Source organism: Oncorhynchus clarkii, chromosome 10, assembly GCF_045791955.1.
Source record: "Oncorhynchus clarkii lewisi isolate Uvic-CL-2024 chromosome 10, UVic_Ocla_1.0, whole genome shotgun sequence".
Lineage (NCBI taxonomy): Eukaryota > Metazoa > Chordata > Actinopteri > Salmoniformes > Salmonidae > Oncorhynchus > Oncorhynchus clarkii.
The window spans coordinates 54,383,416-54,402,285 of NC_092156.1; the positions used below are offsets into that span (position 1 = coordinate 54,383,416).

The 18,870-nt window shown below is 42.5% G+C and overlaps 1 protein-coding gene across 1 annotated transcript in view; it reads left to right on the top strand.

Annotated features, from left to right (window-relative positions):
* LOC139418791 (neuromedin-K receptor-like) overlaps positions 1–18,480 on the top strand; it is a 35,251-nt gene extending 16,771 nt beyond the window's left edge. The window contains exons 4-5 of the mRNA XM_071168501.1: positions 16,082–16,278; positions 17,854–18,480. Coding sequence (XP_071024602.1) covers positions 16,082–16,278; positions 17,854–18,160 — 504 coding nt within the window. The 3' untranslated portion in view covers positions 18,161–18,480. The remainder of the gene's footprint in view (positions 1–16,081; positions 16,279–17,853) is intronic.
* Positions 18,481–18,870: the final 390 nt, after the last annotated feature.

Genomic DNA, 18,870 nt, shown 5'->3' on the forward strand with positions numbered 1-18,870 from the left:
TGTCGTTCTGCCCCTGAACAGGCAGTTAACCCACTGTTCCTAGGCAGTCATTGAAAATAAAAATGTGTTCTTAAAAAATCAAGTTGTAGAAACATCAAGGAATATCAATGGAAACAGGATAAACCTGAGCTCAATTTCTAGTCTCATAGCAAAGGGTCTGAATTGTTATGTAACTAAGGTATTTCTGTTATTTCAACAACAGTGTTTCAACCTTTTTTCTTTGTCATAATTTGGTGTTGGGTTAAATAAAAAAATGACATCATCAATCTACACACATTTTACAACAATGCGGAAAAAGTCAAGGGGCCTAAAAACGTTCCAAATGCACTGTATATCAGCTTGGATGTTGGCCCACCACCTCAAGTTCAACCTCGACAAGGTGAAGCTGCTCTTCCTCCCGGGGAAGGCCTGTCCACTCCAACACTTCTCCATCACGGTTTTGACAACTCCACAGTCCTAATCCAGGTGCTTCTCATCTCCCGTCTGGACTACTGCGACTTGCTGTTGTCTGGGCTCCCCGCTTGTGCCAACAAACACCTGCAACGTATCCAGAACACTGCAGCCCGCCTGGTGTTCAACCTTTCCGAAGTTCTCCCATTTCGCCCTACTCCCCAGCACTCTCCACTGGCTTCCAGTCAAAACTCGCATCCACTACAAGACCATTGTACTTGCCTATGAAGCAGCAAGAGGAACTGCACCTTCCTACCGTCAGTCTATGCTCAAACCCAACACCTCAACCCGAGCACTCCATTCTGCCACCTCTGGTCTCTTGACCCCCCCCGCCCCTACGGGAGGGCAGTTCCCGTACCGCCCAGTCCAAGCTCTTCTCTGTCCTGGCAACCCAATGGTGGAACCAGCTTCCCCCTGAAGCTAGGACAGCAGAGTCCCTGCCCAACTTCCGAAAGCACCTGAAACCCTACCTCTTTCAAGAGTATCTTAAATAAACCCACAGTACCCCCCCCCCCCCCCCCCCCCACCTCGCACCGCACCCCAATCCACATACCCCATGTTGATATACATGTAAAGTATTGCAGCTTAATATTATGCACATTTACTTCAGCAGTGCTGAAGCTATCAATCAAGCTCCAACACTACTTTTTATTCAACTAAAACATCTAAACCAGGGGGGTGCATTGCAGCCAACAGGCAGTATGCAGGACTAAGCAATACCACTGGCCGTGCGTTTCTTAAAATGCTACTAACGGGAGATTACATGCACCTGAGTGTTAAAGCAAATTTGCTTGCAACCAAAAACCCACAAGAATAAGCCAGGAGAAAAAGTTGATCTCTCGTTGTTACCGTGTCAATTGATTATGATACCAGACAGCTGCATCTAGGTTCTCTACTCCCGCCCCCGAAGAAATGTCGACCTATTAGGAGCATCAGAAACTAAGGATGCTAAATGTAACAACACTTATTGGATTATAATAGGCCTATATTTCATTCAAACGTTTCATCTTAAATGGTAAAAATAATATATGCCATTTGAAATAACTTTGTTAGCTTACATTTTCATTTGATAAAGTAAAGGCTGTATAACTCAATCACGGTTGACATGATTTAGTTACACATTTCAAATATGGACAGTCAAGGGATATTTTACCCCCAATCTTGATAGGAAATTACCTTACCATAATTTTTCAGTTAGACAGTTGTATTTAATGGATTACATCAATTGCAATCGAAAAAAAAAAAAAGTAAGAGTAGGCTACACCAATATCATGTCATTGCATTGTTTTATACAGGCTAGAAAGAGCCCAATCATAAACCTTTAGCTGAACAAATACCACTTTCTCTATAGAGTTCGCCAGCTTGTAGTCTTAAAACTCGGAAAGGACTTACCTCTGGGTCGTTCAGCCAATCCTATAGTGAGAATTAAGGGGGAAAGAATAGGGATTTGGGATAAACACCAAAAATAAGGTCTGAGGTTAACACAAGCTTAGGAGATCTTATACATTTTCTTCTTTGAGGTAATATCAGTCAGTTAACATCACCTTTATGAATTATGAAGGCTTCATGTGCTTTTTATTGTATTATAATGAACAAAAATATAAACACAACATGTAAAGTGATGGTCCCATGTTTCATGAGCTGAAATTAAAGATCCCAGAAATTGTTCATATGCACAAAAAGCTAATTTTTTTCTCAAATGTTAGATTATATCCCTGTTAGTGAACATTTCTCTTTTGCCCAGATAATCCAACCACCTGACAGGTCTGGCATATGAAGAAGCTGATAAAACAGCATGCACATTACACAGGTGCACCTTGTGCTGGGGACAATAAAATGTTAATTTCTCTACCGTGAACCGCCTCCAATGTCGTTTTAGAGAATTTGGCAATACGTCCAACCGGCTTCACAACCACAGAACACGTGTAACCAAGCCAGCTCAGGTCCTCCACATCTGGCTTCTTTGCCTGTGGGATCGTCTGAGACCAGCCACCCGGACAGTTGATTTAACTGTGGGTTTGCATAACCGAAGAATTTCTGCACAAACTGTCAGAAACCATCACTGGGAAGGTCATCTGTGTGCTCGTCGTATTCACCAGGGTCTTGACCGGTCTGCAGTTTGTCGCCATAACTGACTTCAGTGGGAAAATGCTCACCTTCGATGGCGACTGGCATGCTGGAGATGTTTTTTTTTAACCTTTATTTAACTAGGCAAGTCAGTTAAGAACAAATTCTTATTTTCAATGACGGCCTAGGTACAGTGGGTTAACTGCCTGTTCAAGGGCAGAACGACAGATTTGTACCTTGTCAGCTCAAGGGTTTGAACTTGCAACCTTCCGGTTACTAGTCCAACGCTCTAACCACTAGGCTACCCTGCCACCCTTGTGTGCTCTTCACGGATGAATCCTGGTTTCAACTGTACCGGGGCAGATGGCAGACGATGTGTATGGCATCATGTGGATGAGCAGCTTGCTGATGTCAACGTTGTGAACAGAGTTCCTCATGGTGGTGGTGGGGTTATGGTATGGGGCAGGTATAAGCCACGGACAATAAACACAATTTCATTTTATCGATGTCAATTTCAATGCACGGAGATACTGTGACGAGATCCAGAGGCCCATTGTTGTGCCATTCATCCACCGCCATGACCGCATGATTATCAGCATGATAATACACAGCCCCATGTTGCAAGGATCTGTACACAATTCCTGGAAGTTGAAAATGTCCCAGTTCTTCCATGGCCTGCTACTCACCAGACATGTCACCCATTGAGCACGTTTGGGATGCTCTGGATCAATGTGTACGACAGCGTGTTCCAATTCCCGCCAATGTCCATCAACTTCGCACAGCCATTGGAGAGTAGTGGGTCAACACCTCTATGCAAAGTAGATGCGTTGCGCTGCGTGAGGAAAATGGTGGTCACACCAGATACTGACTGATCCACTCCCCTACATTTAAAAAAATAAGGTATCTGTTACCAACAGATTGTAACGGTCGTCGTATGAAGGAGAAGAGGAGGACCAAAATGCAGCGTGGTAAGTGTCCATATTGATAATTTATTATCATAAGAACACTAAACAAAATAACAACGAAGCATGAGCAAAACGAAACAGTCCTGTCTGGTGTAGACACAAAACAGAAAACAATCACCCACGAAACACAATAGAAAACAGGCTCCCTAAATATGGTTCTCAATCAGGGACAACGATTGACAGCTGCCTCTGATTGAGAACCATACCAGGCCAAACACAGAAATAGCAAATCATAGAAAAACTAACATAGACAACCCACCCAACTCACGCCCTGACCATACTAAAACAAAGACATAACAAAAGAACTAAGGTCAGAACGTGACACAGATGCATATCTGTATTCCCAGTCATGTGAAATCCATAGATTAGGGCCTAATGAATGTTTCAATTGACTGATTTCCTCAAATGATCTGTAACTCAGTAAAAGCTTTGAAATTGTTGCATGTTGCATTTATATTTTTGTTCCGTGTACATACATTCTTAAATGATTTCCAAATAACGCCCAAAATCGCCATCCATTTCCACATTTGCTTTGTCCATAGCGGAGTTAGTGCTTACAAAAACACGCCATTACTTTTTCTCTCCATAGTATGTCCTCTAATTTTAAAATAGTTAGCAGCAGCTGTCAATAATTAGAACAGAGAAAAAGCAATATCCTCCATTATGTTTTGTTAAAAGTGGAAGCCTACTTTTACCTCAGCAGACACCAGAGGCTGTTTGCGTTCTACCATTGAAGTGGAGTGGTACATATAATAGGCATTGGTACAGATAATGGGCGCAAGAGTTTAAGATCTTCCAATAGGGTCTCTGAATCTTTTGACTTGCCCACTCTGTCATATTTTCGTTTATCATCCCTCAGTTACATAGCAAACCAAGTGGCTGGGCTACCATTTTGTTGTGGGCCTTTGTTTGAAAGGCTTTGAAGCTATATCATTTCTTCTGATGTATTTTTAGGGGCATTCCATCGCGAGGCCATGAGAAAGGTGAACAGTATATACAGTGAATTAAATACTAATCTCGGGTCACCAGCAGCCTAATTGATCTTTCTCGCTTTCTCAGCCAGGTGAGATGGACATGCTATTATTAACATGAGCACAGGTCAGGTTGGAAGTGTGTCAGGAAGCATTGACTAGCTATAAAAGCCATAATTCCCATCATTATTACATCCCATCACCTCCATTCAACTGAAATGACGTCGGAGGAGGCTTGCATCTCCTTTTGTTGCTTGAACCCTCCACCATGCAGACCAGGCCTGGTAGTCCAGGTCATATTTGGTCCCAGGCTGTTGGCGTACACAAAAGCTCTATCTCTGGGCAAAAAATGACATAAGGCTTTTGATCAATGCCTTGTAATGACACCTGAGAATCCATTATCCCATCTGGGTAAAGAGTGAAGTCGCTCGAAGAATCATCGATTCAGAGTGTCTGGCAGCGAAGCAGGATTTGAAAGCAGTTGGATGCATTTTGCTGTTGACGTGTGGGTGGTGGATAGATGGATTACCTGGGGAGACCTGCATTTTTGCCTTTTAAAAAAATCCAATAAGACTGTTTGGTAATCCCCACGGTACACACACATGTGATACACGGGCTCCTTCGGAGCTGGGCAGATAGGAGGGCAGGAGCAATCCTCCCAGTCTGACTGTTCATGCATTCCAAATGGCACCCTATTCCCTATATAATGTGCCCAGCGAAAGTCTACAATCCATGGCATAGTCTTCACATGTTGCTGCCTTTCTATCAGCTTTGCACAACTCTTAGGACAACATCTATCCATTGTTTTTGTCAACATTGCTCAGTATATTTGGTTGGGAATCATTGTTGGACAGCAATATTCTAGCCTCGTCTCAGATTTTTGGCAGATTTATGTCAGGACTGAGGCTGGATCATTTAGGAACACTCAACACCTCTTGGAAAGCCTTTGGCATTAAATGTATGTAATTGTTCCGCTGAAAAATCAAACTATCCCAGGGTTAGGTATTCAGAAAACTGAGGCAGGGTTTCCTCTACCTTTTTACCTGGGCTTTGCTCCTTTCATTTTTCTTTTGATCCTGAAACTCGCTTTGCCGGTGACAAGCATACCCATAACATGATACTTCCACCACAAAACTTTACAATGCACTTTCTGTATCTCTCTCTTTTTCTCTCACTATTTCTCTCTCTCATTGTTAGTAGCATCCTCTGGTTTTCCTCTAGTGTAACTTATTGTTAGTCACTTACCAACATTACCATGCAATATCAATCTTATGTCGGGGACGACATGCCCCAAGACCGTTCAGCTCTCTTACTGAATAATTCAAGATCCATTATCCAAATTTAAATGATCATTAACATTCAGTATTTATAACACAAGGTTTCTCCCCCGGTGTTAGTTTAAATCAACTGATGTTCATTTTCTATTTGCTTCCAAGTGGTTATTGTGAGGTCTTGAGGGCATAATATGGTAATATTGACAATAATATGAAAGAAAGAAAGGATAGACAGTTTATTTATTGTAGCTTCTGGGTGTGTAAATATATATTCTCTGGTTATTTGAGTAGACTGTATATTCAAATCAGTAGGTGTTCTGTATGACTGAATGACTCAAAGGATTTGTAGCTTCTTTGGGTTGAGCCAGGGTGAATTAAATATGCTGTATTTGTTTTGGGCTTTTGAGGGATTTCATGTCCTTACCAGGACTTGTCTTGGTAATGAATTGATCCCACATTAAACAGTACATTTGGTTGACATACAGTATTTTTTAACTATTTTTGTCTATTTTCTTGAACCTGTAATCAGCATGTCACGTTCATAAATGTCTGTCAGAATGTCACTCAACGAGCAGAAAGTACTCTACAGTCTTTCACATTAGTTGCATTGATGTTTTTGAGAGAGCATTTCTCAGTAAAAAAAAAATTATTTGAACAAATGAGCCTTTGAAACCAAAAATACAAAATTGGTCACTTGCTATTGAAGGCCTCAGGGAATGAGAGTTGGCCATTTATTTTCGTAATTTAATTTAATAACCATTCTCTTAGTTCTCTTATGTGAGAAGGAAAGAAAAACATGAAAATGGACTGCATTGAACATTCCTTCTTAAGAGTTTTCTAAACTCTACAAAACAGATGGCTTGGAAAGTGCTTATCTCAACAGAAGACTCATTTTGAGGTTTGAAAACACCCTTTAACTTACCCAGCTTAGAGTGATGAGGTTGGTGTTGTGTTTTACCTCGCAATCAGTGAACCCTATAACCACAAAGTCTCTTCCTTTCAGAGAGGATTGCGTGGAAAACACTATTTCCGAACATTTCCATCAGAGTTCCGGAGGCATCGATAGAAGCCATTAGAAGAAACCCACTGGGCAAACACTGGTTGAATCATAGTTGGAGTGCCATGAGATGGGCGGTGTTTGGGACTGTTCCATTGTACAAGGCTCAAGCTCCAACAAGTGCACCTGAAGTGCTCTATTTGAAAGTTAACACATACTATTTGAACCCAGGTCTAGCAGGGAGAAGAAACAGAACCGCCAGGTCGTGAAAACCCTGTATGGGGTGTGTGTGCCTGCCTGCCTGCAAGGGGTCATACGGTCCAGATAACTGAGTCACCACCAACACTAATGATTGCTGACAGCAGGCGGTTGCTTCAGATTGCGTAAATGGGGAGGGCAAAAAAATTGGCAAATTGGGCGTAATCAACCCACCTCATCACCTACCTAATCAGACAGTTACTCTTTCTGCGGAACACATGGCTCCTTCCCTGCCACCCTACGGCGAGTGACACTTATGAGTAAATACATCCCACTGCTCTCCCTATGAATGAATGCATACGTTATCCATTCTTGATAGCTCCGCAGGCTTTTAGGTTGTATTTATTCTTGCTTGTTTTTGAGTCTCTACCTCCCCTGCTCTTCAATGTGTGTGCTCGAGTGTTGAGCGAGATGCCAGTTAATTAGCTTTTTACTAGGATAGTCATTGGGATGAATGATGGTTAATTCGTGGTTCATTCAGCTGGTTCGGGGTTATACTGTCCTTTCCATTTAGTTTTGAGCTGCTGTGTCTGCGTGCGTGCACATTTGTATGCATTCTCATGTGTGTGTATGTGTGTGTGTGCGCTCGCACGTGTTTGTTGCTGTGACTGTGTCTGTGTCTCTTTTACCCAGTGGTCAATAGATCCCCTAGCTCTTTATTTTCATGGCGTACAGATCAATAACAGGGAACCAACCCACTTAACGCAGACCGACAGAATCCATATGGCCTTAGCTGACCAGGCCAGCAGTAGTGTTACTAACACATTGTGTGACCGCTCTAGTTCCCCCCCCCCAATTAATGCTAAAACAGAATCCATATGGCCTTAGCTGACCAGGCCAGCAGTAGTGTTACTAACACATTCTGCGACCTCTCTAGTTTTCTCCCACCCACAGGCTTTTGTTTTGTTGAGCTGTCCATTCATTTTAGCAACAAGTGTCCTCTAGCAAGGACATGTCTTTTCTCCTTGTCAGAGAACAACCACCCTCCATTTTTATCTTCACTTACTGACATGGAAAAGGAGAAAATAATTGAGTCTGTTTTTATCTATATTTTCTGATATTTAAAGTGTAAATGCTTCTTTAAGGCATGTGTTGCTGTTATTTGCTAGGATTAACATTTCTTAATGTTAATACATTTCTTTCAGATTACAAATACAGATTGTCCTGGAAAAATCTGAGATAAGTGATTGAAAATAGCAGTTGTCCGCTTATCTTACTAAAACTTTAAAACCCTGACTTATCATCTGCTGTTGTCACGTGTGCTCCCTCTCCGGCCTCTAGGTCACCAGGCTGCTCGTTATGGCGCACACCTGTCACCATCGTTACGCGCACCTGCGCGTCATCAGACTCACCTGGACCCATAACTTCCCTGATTACCTTCCCTATATATGTCAGTCCCTTTGGTTCTTTCCCCAGGCGTTATTGTTTTTGTGTCATTGCTGTGCGTTGTTTGTGGTTTCTTGTTTTGGATTGTTACTTTTTTATTTATTAAAACGCTCACTTCCTCAGTGCACTCGTTACAGCTGTCCTCAACTGGACAGAAGTAGTCGACTTTAAAGGGAATAGGGTGCCATTTGGTACACCAAGTTTGTCTGTGACATGATGACTACCTGACCATTGTTTCTATTGGTTATTATAGGACATGACCTCATGTAGCCACAGGCAATGACTGACATTTTACTAGGTATGCTAGTATGGCTTCCTTATCCTCCCAAGAAACACTGAAAACAACACATTCCATGTACTGTCCTTTTGTACAATACCGTGGATTTGCCAGCCAGACCTGGGTTTAAGTAGCATTTGTTTTCACTGAAGTACTTTGAGAGTTTGATTGGGCATTGCCAGGAGTGCCAAGTAGGTTAGGGTTTGCACTTTTGGAATTATGCCATTGGTTCCAATGGCTACATCAAGCCACACAAGCTCAATCAAGGACAGAAAGAAAACAAGTACTATCCACGTCATGGGCATGCGAAATATAAGATCGTCTTGCCTTGTTTCAATTATTGCGCAGGCATCCGTGAACTTTTCTGTCACTCCATATTGGCTGCCAGAAATAGAGATGAGGAACATTTTATTTTCGTTTTCTCTCCGGGTTGTTTTCCTTCACTTCTTTTTGCTCTTTTGCTCTCTGCCTGTCTGGGCTCAGTCGTGTGGTGTGCTCTGAACTTTGCTCTTCTGAGCCTCTGAGCTTTTATGAAAATCCCTTCTGTTGAATCACCCACTGTGAGAGGACAGCCGACTCTTTTCCCATGATCGTCCACAGGTCCACTTGTTGCTGAGAGAGAGAGAGAGAGAGAGAGAGAGAGAGAGAGAGAGAGAGAATGTACGCTACCTGTATCCACAATGCAACAGGACAGGGAAGATGGGTATATTTCCAGAATAAATAAATCTTTCTACCTAGATTAAGGTGACCAGATTTCTGAAATTAAAACTGGAGACATTTCCAGCTCGGCGGTCAATATATCATTAAAATATCCAATGTTATTATCTATGAACTAAAAAAGGGGGACAATTCCGGTTTCATGTATTTAGCCTAACAGGCACATTCTGATAGGCAGAGAAAACAACTATACTACAGAAACACTACAGACAAGACAGAACTGTCCGATCTGAACAGCCATTCAGTGGTCCTGGTAGTCTGGGTAGAACTGATCTGAACAGCCATTCAGTGGTCCTGGTAGTCTGGGTAGAACTGATCTGAACAGCCATTCAGTTGTCCTGGTAGTCTGGGTAGAACTGATCTGAACAGCCATTCAGTGGTCCTGGTAGTCTGGGTAGAACTGATCTGAACAGCCATTCAGTGGTCCTGTAGTCTGGGTAGAATAAGAGCAGAATAGAACATGAGCAAAATTGAAAAAAACAGACAATAGTATGTGTGAAATACTTAACAACATAATAAAGAAATAAGACGATGATCAGGTTGGTACCTACATTGTATACTGATACCAACCTAAACTGTATTTTTCTCAGAAGAATGTCATTTCTTCAGGATTGCTCTGTCTTTGGCCAGCTTCTCCATGAACTCCTGGCAGGGGAGGTTGAAGTTTGTCTTCACAATAAGCATGGCCTTGATGGTAGGAACAGTGAACCTATTTCTTGCTGCTGTCCATAGATCATTCATTTGGGAGAACACTCTCTCGACTGGTGCATTACTTCCAGGTAAGCACATCACAATGGACGCTAATCTAGCCAGGTTAGTGTGGGGGATGTCGTTCTCTTTGAAGTGGGTAACCACCGTGCTCCATCTCTGACTAAGCGGTGTCTCAGATGTTTTCCATTCTTCAAGCGAAACCCCCTTTAGGAACTCTTGCAGGCCAGTATCCTCGTCACACAATGCATCCTCATTGATGGTCACATTGGGGCATTTTTCCTGCAGTGTGCCTGCTGCCTTCTGGATCTCTTCACGCTGAGGTTGCCTTTTTAAAAGGAGACAATGTAAATCTTTTAGGTTATCTGTGTGCTTTCCCCAATGCCTGCAAGTAGTTCACAGCCGTAGTGAAGAATGATTGGGATGTTTTGAGAAAGCTCTCTTTAGACATGTCTCCATTTTCCTCCAGCTCTCTCAGAAGTCCTCTGACCAAAACTGTAATGATGTTGTCATCACGTCTTGCAGTCAATTTTGCCTCAATGTTTCTCAGAATCGCAGCGTACTCCACAGCACAGCGGTCCTGGCCTTCAAGCATCTTGATCGTGTCACTGAATACAAGTTCAAGTTTCCATGGACAAAGGCCAGCCAAAGTTCAGTCAGTGGATCTTCGAACCTTGTTCGCAGGACAACAGGGCATTTGTCTTCAGAAATAAGAAAGGATTTCAATGGCACATACATTTTCAGCACTCTTTCTAGAGCAGGGTGCATGGACAGCCAGCGAACATTGCTGTGTCCTAAAATGTTATGGTACTCCTGGCCAACAAAATCGCAAAAGCTCTTCAGTCTTTCTACTCTGACGGTGAAAATATGGAAATATCCAAATATCTTTGTGAGCAGGTACTCAACATCAAGGGGAATCATATCCAAAGCTGTCCTGGCCGTGTGGGCAGGACAGCCTAAGCCAATCACCTCCCGCTGTAGAGCATTTTGGTATTTGTATTGTCGGCAGAGAATGCCACGACTTTGTTTTCCAGGTTACATTTTTGGATGACCACCAGGACCTCAGCTGCAATTTCCTCTGCTGTTTCTCCTTTCAATTCAACAAAATCCAGCAGTTTTGTTTCCACAGATGTGCTGCCATCATATATCTTACATATCTGACTACTACTGGCAGCAGCTTTACATGTCCATGATTGGACGCATCAATGGACAGGGACACAAATTCAACGTGGTCTAGGTCCTGTGTTACCAAAGTAGTTGCCCATGGTGCTAACACGTTACTCACTATGGCTTCACATTGTGTCCTAGCACATGTAAACTTTGGCTCATAAAGCTTCCGTGTAAGTTGTGCCGTGCAGTCCATAGATCTGTAACTATGATTGTGTCGCATAGTGTGGGTATGCAAAGACACCCTCCTGCACAGCTAAACTATATTCTTCTTGGGAAGGCTCTACCTTCTTGAAGAATGTGGTGACAGTGGGCATACCAACACGGCCAATCAGAGAGGCTTTATGCTTTTTCGTTTGCTGATGTTCTACCACTGCCGTTCTTCCCCCGTTGCCAATTGAAAAAGAGCAATTACAACGGGTGCAGTGAACCATTCTATCGTCTTGACCTGAGCGTATAAATGGAAATCCTCTCATGTTGTCATTAAAATTGCATTTCCGTTTCTTGGAAGGAGCCATCTATCTGCTCTTCTTCACTCTCTCTGTGTCACTCTTCTTACTCTCTTAACTTTTTCTTTTTCTTTCTCCTCTTTTCTTCACTTGTCTTCCTGTCTTTCTTGCCTTTCCTTTACACCTCACTCTTCCACACTCTCCTCGCTTCACTCTTTTTACTCCATTTTTTTTCCTTCTCCTTCCTCTCCAACCTTCAATAATAAATAGTACACTATTAGATCAAAGACTTTGGTTAACAGATTCCCATTGCTTGCCTCTGTCACGTTCTGACCATCGTTCGTGTGTGTTTTCCTTGTTTTAGTGTTGGTCAGGACGTGAACTGGGTGGGCATTCTATGTTGGATGTCTTGTTTGTCTATTTCTATGTCTGGCCTGATATGGTTCTCAATCAGAGGCAGGTGTTAGTCATTGTCTCTGATTGGGAACCATATTTAGGTAGCCTGGGTTTCACTGTGTGTTTGTGGGTGATTGTCCTTAGTGTTAGTTTGCACCAGTTTAGGCTGTTTCGGTTTTCATTACGTTTATTATTTTGCACTGTTTGTATTTAGATTCGTGTTGCTATAGTCACAATAAACATGGATCGCAATCTACACGCCGCATTTTGGTCCGACTCTCCTTCTCATATAGAAAACCGTTACAGCCTCATTTTTGTATTTTATCTAAAACATTGTTTGGAATAATAAATTGGCAGGATCTGCAATCATATCTTTACCTTTCCTCCTCTCTCTTTCACTCTTCTAGCTATCCAGTCTTCCTCCTCTCCACTCTAACAGAAAACATTATGCTAATGTTATCCATGAAGATTTCGAAATATATTTTCACACTACTTATAATGCCAAACCATTCAAATTTGTAATCTACAAATAAATATTCTCAGAATTGTGCATTCATTTAATACAATCATATTTTCAAAATTGCCCGTCCACTGCATGTTTACATGTGAAAGTTTTTTTAACCTAGCTACCATGAAAGTAGCTAGATAACGTTAACTTAGTTGACATAGCTAATGTTAGCTAGCAAAACCTATTTAAAACCTTATAAAGCAGATCACCTATCTATATAATAAATTGTGACATTATAACATCATTCGCTAGTATCTCAAACAATTGTACCTGGATTGAACAGACGTTTGTGGTGATGTGGCTAAATTTGACACTTTCTAGCTTCTGGCTGAGTTCTCCACAGCAGTGTTCTCGAAAACTAGCGTGAGCAAGTAGTCAGTAGAAGAGATAATGAAGCTGCTATAGCTAGCAGCCCCCTCTGCTCGACAAAACAAGCACAACTTGATTGAGACGTCAACCGGTAGGCTTTGCTGCCCGGTCTTTCTTGCCACGTAAAATATTATTTCACTTTGCAGGCTGTTTTTAACGCACAGTTAAAAACGGGGACATTTCCGGGGACAGCTCCAGCCGGGGACAGGCCACCAAAAACGGGGATGTCTGGTCACCCTAACCTAGATGCTTTTCAGTATTATTTTTAATTTGACAGTGACATTGCTGCTTTTGTACCATACATATGCTCATCCTTCTATTTGGCATTAACACTGATCTAGTCTTTAGGTGTATATTTTCCTTGCTGTTATTCAGTTTTTGAATAAGTCCGTTCAACCTTGAACATGACCATATTTGCTTTTGCGATAACTCCTACCACCATCTAGCATCCCCACCATTGTGCAGCCTACATACACAAAGCTAAGGGCTTAATCCCAAATTGCTCCCTATTTAACCTAACCCATAGGGTTAGCCTAACCTAACCCATATATAGTAGTGCACTACTGTATAGGGAAGATGGTGACATTTGGGACAAATCCAAGCTCTCTCTTCAGAAGCGAAGCCATGTCCTGGGGATTCAAAGGGTAACTAAAATTTCCTGCCAGTCTCTCGGTAGGCCAAATGGTCAGCTTCCGTTTCTTTAATCTTCGGGGCCACAGGTCCTTTTGAGGGGAAGAGAGATATGTGCAATCAAAATAGCAGTCTTTCCGCAATGGACACACAGACACACACAAGCTCTGTTATTCTCTCCTGACTATCAGATCTGCCGCCCACCTGGAGCAAAGATCACCCCTTCCTGTGAAGAGGATCGACCCTGAAAAGCGTCTTTGGTTTCTGAAATACTTCGGGGACTGTGGTGCAGACTACAGAATACCACCAACTGGTGATAAGAGACTGAAAGCTGGAGTTAACTTATTCCCATTTCAAACCTGCTGTTGATGTGTCTTTCAGAAACTGTGTTTTCGTCACCAGTTTCTCCCTGATGGAAAATTAAGGTTTAAATGGCTGATGTGTGTGGCGTTAAAATTGGTCGTTTTTTGTGTTTGTTTTTTTGTATTTTGCTTCATCTTTGAGCAAAGGACCTGGATCTGGAGTGGGTTTTTTAAGCAAGAAAGGCGTTTTGAAATCTAACCAACACTTTGACATACATTGTCAAGAAAAAGTATGTGAACACTTTGGAAGTACCTGGATTTCTGTGTAAATTGGTCGTCAAATTTGATTTGATATTCATCTGAATCACAACTATAGACAAACACAGTCTGCTTAAACTAATAACACACAAATTGTTGTATTTTTCTTGTCTATATTGAATACATCATTTCAACATTCACAGTGTAGGTTAGAAAAAGTATATGTGAACCCCAAAGCTAATGACTTCTCCAAAAGCTAATTGGAGTCAGGAGTCAGCTAACCTGGAGTCCAATCAATGAGACAGGATTGGAGATGTTGGTTAAAGCTGACTTGCCCTATAAAAACACACATTTGAGTTTGTTATTCACAAGAAGCATTGCCTGATGTGAATCATGCCTCGAACAAAAGAGATCGCAGAAGACCTAAGATTAAGAATTGTTGACTTGCATAAAGCTAGAAAGGGTTACAAAAGTATCTCTAAAAGCCTTGATGTCCATCAGTCCACGGTAAGACAAATTGTCTATAAATGGAGAAAGTTCAGCACTGTTGCTACTCTCCCTAGGAGTGGCTGTCCTGCAAAGATGACTGCAAGAGCACAGTGCAGAATGCTCAATAAGGTTAAGAAGAATCCTAGTGTCAGCTTAAGACATACAGAAATCTCTGGAACATGCTAACATTTCTGTTGACAAGTCTATGATACTTAAAACATCAAATGAATGGTGTTCATGGGAGGACACCATGGAAGAAGCCACTGCTATCAAAAAAAAAACATTCAAAAAAGCATCTGGATGTTCTACAGCACTACTGGCAAAATATTCTGTGGACAGATGAAACTAATGTTGAGTTGTTTGGAAGGAACACACAACACTATGTGTGGAGAAAAATGCACAGCACACCATCAAAACCTCATCCCAACTGTAAAGTCTGGTGGAGGGAGCATCATGGTTTGGAGCTGCTTTGCTGCCTCAGGGCCTGGACAGCTTGCTATCATCGACTGAAAAATGAATTCCCAAGTTTATCAAGACATTTTGCAGGAGAATGTTAGGCTATCTGTCCGCCAATTGAAGCTGAACAGAAGTTGGGTGACGCAACAGGACAACGACCCAAAACACGGAAGTAAATCAACAACAGAATGGCTTCAACAGAAGAAAATACGCCTTCTGGAGTGGCCCAGTCCTGACCTCAACCCGATTTGAGATGCTGAGGCATGAACTCGAGAGCAGTTCACAACAGACCTCCCAAGAATATTGCTGAACTGAAACAGTTCTGTAAAGAAGAATGGTCCAATATTCCACCTGACCGTTGTGCAGATCTGATCCGCAACTACAGAACATGTTTGGTTGAGGTTATTGCTGCCAAAGGAGGGTCAACCAGTTAATAAATCCAAGGGTTCACATACTTTTTCCACCCTGCACTGTGAATGTTTACACAGTGGGTTCAATAAAGACATGAAAACTTATTGTTTGTGTGTTATTAGTTTAAGCAGACTGTGTTTGTCTATTGTTGTGACCTAGATGAAGATCAGATCAAAGTTTAGGGTGAATTTATGCAGAAATGCAGGTATTTACAAAGGGTTCGTACTTTTTCTTGCCACTGTATATCTACAGTAACATACAGCTCTTACTAGGCTCACTAAAGCACACACACACTCATTAAAGCCAATGCAGCTAGGTGATGTGGAAGAAGGAAACAGGCTGAAGCTTCATTTATCTTCTCCAAAGGAAGGAGAGACAGCTCTCTTTGCTCTCCCTTGAATAATAACTGCAGAGCGCACTTCACAACCTAATTAGCTCCAGTTGTCTGGCTGATCGAGTGGCAGGAGAATTTGCCTCTTTATCAGCAGACGCCACACAGTGTCCAGACAGCTCGCCTCACAGGGTTGAACGAGAATTGAACTAATGTTACCCCCCCCCTCCGTCCCTCACCCCCAGGTGGTCAAGATGATGATCATCGTGGTGGTGACCTTCGCCCTCTGCTGGCTGCCGTACCACGTCTACTTCATCGTGACGGGCCTCAACAAGGCTCTGATGAGGTGGAAGTCCATCCAGCAGGTCTACCTGTCAGTGATGTGGCTGGCCATGAGCTCCACCATGTACAACCCCATAATCTATTGCTGCCTCAACAGCAGGTAAGGAGAATACACACATGTGCACACAGGGAGACCGCTAGGCAAGCAGAAATGGGAGCATTCACGGGCGGAGGCACATACACACACATACATACCCACATAGCTATATTTTCATGGTCGATGGTTGAAAAGGGCGTGGAAAGTATATTTATGCTGTTGGCCTACCTCTGTATAGGTTCATAACAATCCTTGAAAAACAACTAAGGTGCATTAGAATCTCCCATTTCAATATCCTGTAATCCTCTGAACAGAGCACACGAGAGATGTGCTTCAACAAAGGTCCAGGCAATGGCAACCCTGATAACAGTTCCTTTTGTGATGTTCATGCCCTCTTGAAAATGCAAAAAAATAAAATACCACATTTAGGTATTTTAGGACTGAGGCTTGAAAGTAAAGCTACTCCAAGGACATCACTGAGAAATGCTGAAAGAGACCTGGAAATCAAAGCATCATTTCAATTGGTTACCATTGCATGCTTTCAGAACATGTTCTTTTAAGCCACTCAGTGCTAAAGGTGGGTCGTTCGGTACCTGTGTGACTCATTCTGTCTGCAAACAGGAACAATGCAGGTACAGAACCTGGAGGTATGACGTCGGGTGTAGTCATATAAGACCCTCGTGTACACAAACACTCCCACAAACCTACACATACTGTATCTGTATTTCCATGGTCCATTAGTCCGAATGGCATGAAAAGAGCATAGAAATTGTGTATCCATCTTGACAAGCTCTATGCCTTAGTCTGTCCTTTGCCTGGCCTCGGAAATCTCATAACCATATTAAACACAGAGCAAGACCTTGAAGAAGCTTCAGTGCTCTGAATCCAGACTCTGAGCGTTGATGAACGCTAGCTTGTGAATGAAGCTCCCCAGTGCACTTAAGTTCACACAGGCAATTATCTAAAGCACATAGCGCTCTTACCATCGACACAATCAGGCTATTCAGGAAGGATGTGCTGTGTGGTTGCTTTGCCCCCTTCATGATGTGAATATATAAAAACAACAGTAAATATTTCTTGGCTATTCTAAGTAAATCTGGTCCGAGCCAAAATCTCCAGTTTTGGTAGAGTTTGAAGTATATCCCTGTACAGAACTCTATATTACAAATGTTTTATATTATGTATTTATTTAAGTACTGTATTTTGTTGTTTATTATCTGGGTCATTAGTTGACTTTAAATTGATGGAGAACACAGGGCTGTGTATGTTGCAGTCGATTAGGTTTAGTTTCCTGTTTCCTAATTGTTTATTTGTTGCTGTGTGCTTTCGGTTGATGTTTAATGTCATTATACAACTCTCTCTTCAACCTCACTGCACTGTACACATTAGTATGTCATTTGTTTACTGCTGCCTTCTGAAAATCAGATCATTATATGAAACCTGGATTGTGTTCAGTAGGTAGAAAACGTTCTGAAACGTAGTGACACAGGTGCTGTGCTGCTTGAACTCGTCCAATAAAAACACAGAATCTCCTTTTCTGTTGGAAAACATTTTACAAACAGCGTGGCCTTGGAACACGACCCCGTTCGTAAAATCAAATCTCATTCACCCCCCCTCTCTATCCCCCCTCCCCTCCAGGTTCCGGGCTGGCTTCAAGCGGGCGTTCCGCTGGTGCCCGTTTGTCCAGGTGTCCAGCTATGATGAGCTGGAGCTGAGGGCCACCCGTCTCCACCCGGCCCGCCAGAGCAGCATGTACACCCTGTCCCGCATGGATACCTCCGTGGTAGTGGTGTATGACCCTGTAGACGGAACAAACAACCAGAACCAGGCCAGGAAGAAGAGCTACGTCAACCAGAGAATGGAAAATGGGCTTGGTTGCAATGGGAACGGGGCCAAGGCTAAGGCAGGCTGCGCCCCCAATGCTGAGGCTGAGGACTTCTCCTAAAGGAGGGCATACTGGATGCAGACACACACTGTCAGGCATGAGCAAACACACAGGCATGTGTTCACACAGGCATGTGTGTAAAGTACATACAGAGACGGGTGGACATTACAAACATACATACACGCTGTCCCTGTCAATACACACACATGCAAACACACACTTTTCAAAGAGTTCAGAGAATATCGCTAAAAACACATTTTAGATGAGAAGCAGGAATTAATTGTCAAATATAACCATCAGATAGCATATTGTTGTTCGGTCTGTAATACTATGAAAATCACTGAAGTGTACTGTATATAAAAACATCCATAAGAAAAAAAGATTGACAAATTATGCCTGGCCAAGTAACATCCTGAATGCAATGGCTACTGAGTGTTTAAAACATGATGAACACCTGCTCTTTCCATGACAGACTGACCAGGTGAATCCAGGTGAAAGATATGATCCCTTATTGATCCACTTCAATCAGTGTAGATGAAGGGGAGGAGAAAGGTCAAAGAAGGATTTTGCTGGGGGTTTTTCCCACGCTCAATGTTTCCTGTGTTGTATCAAGAATGGTCCACTACCCAAAGGACATCCAGCCAAAGTGACACAACCGTGGGAAGCATTGGAGTCAACATGAGCCACCATCCCTGTAGAATGCGTTCGACACCTTTAGACACCTAGATTCCATGCCCCGATGAATTGAGGCAATTCAAGATTAGGAAGGT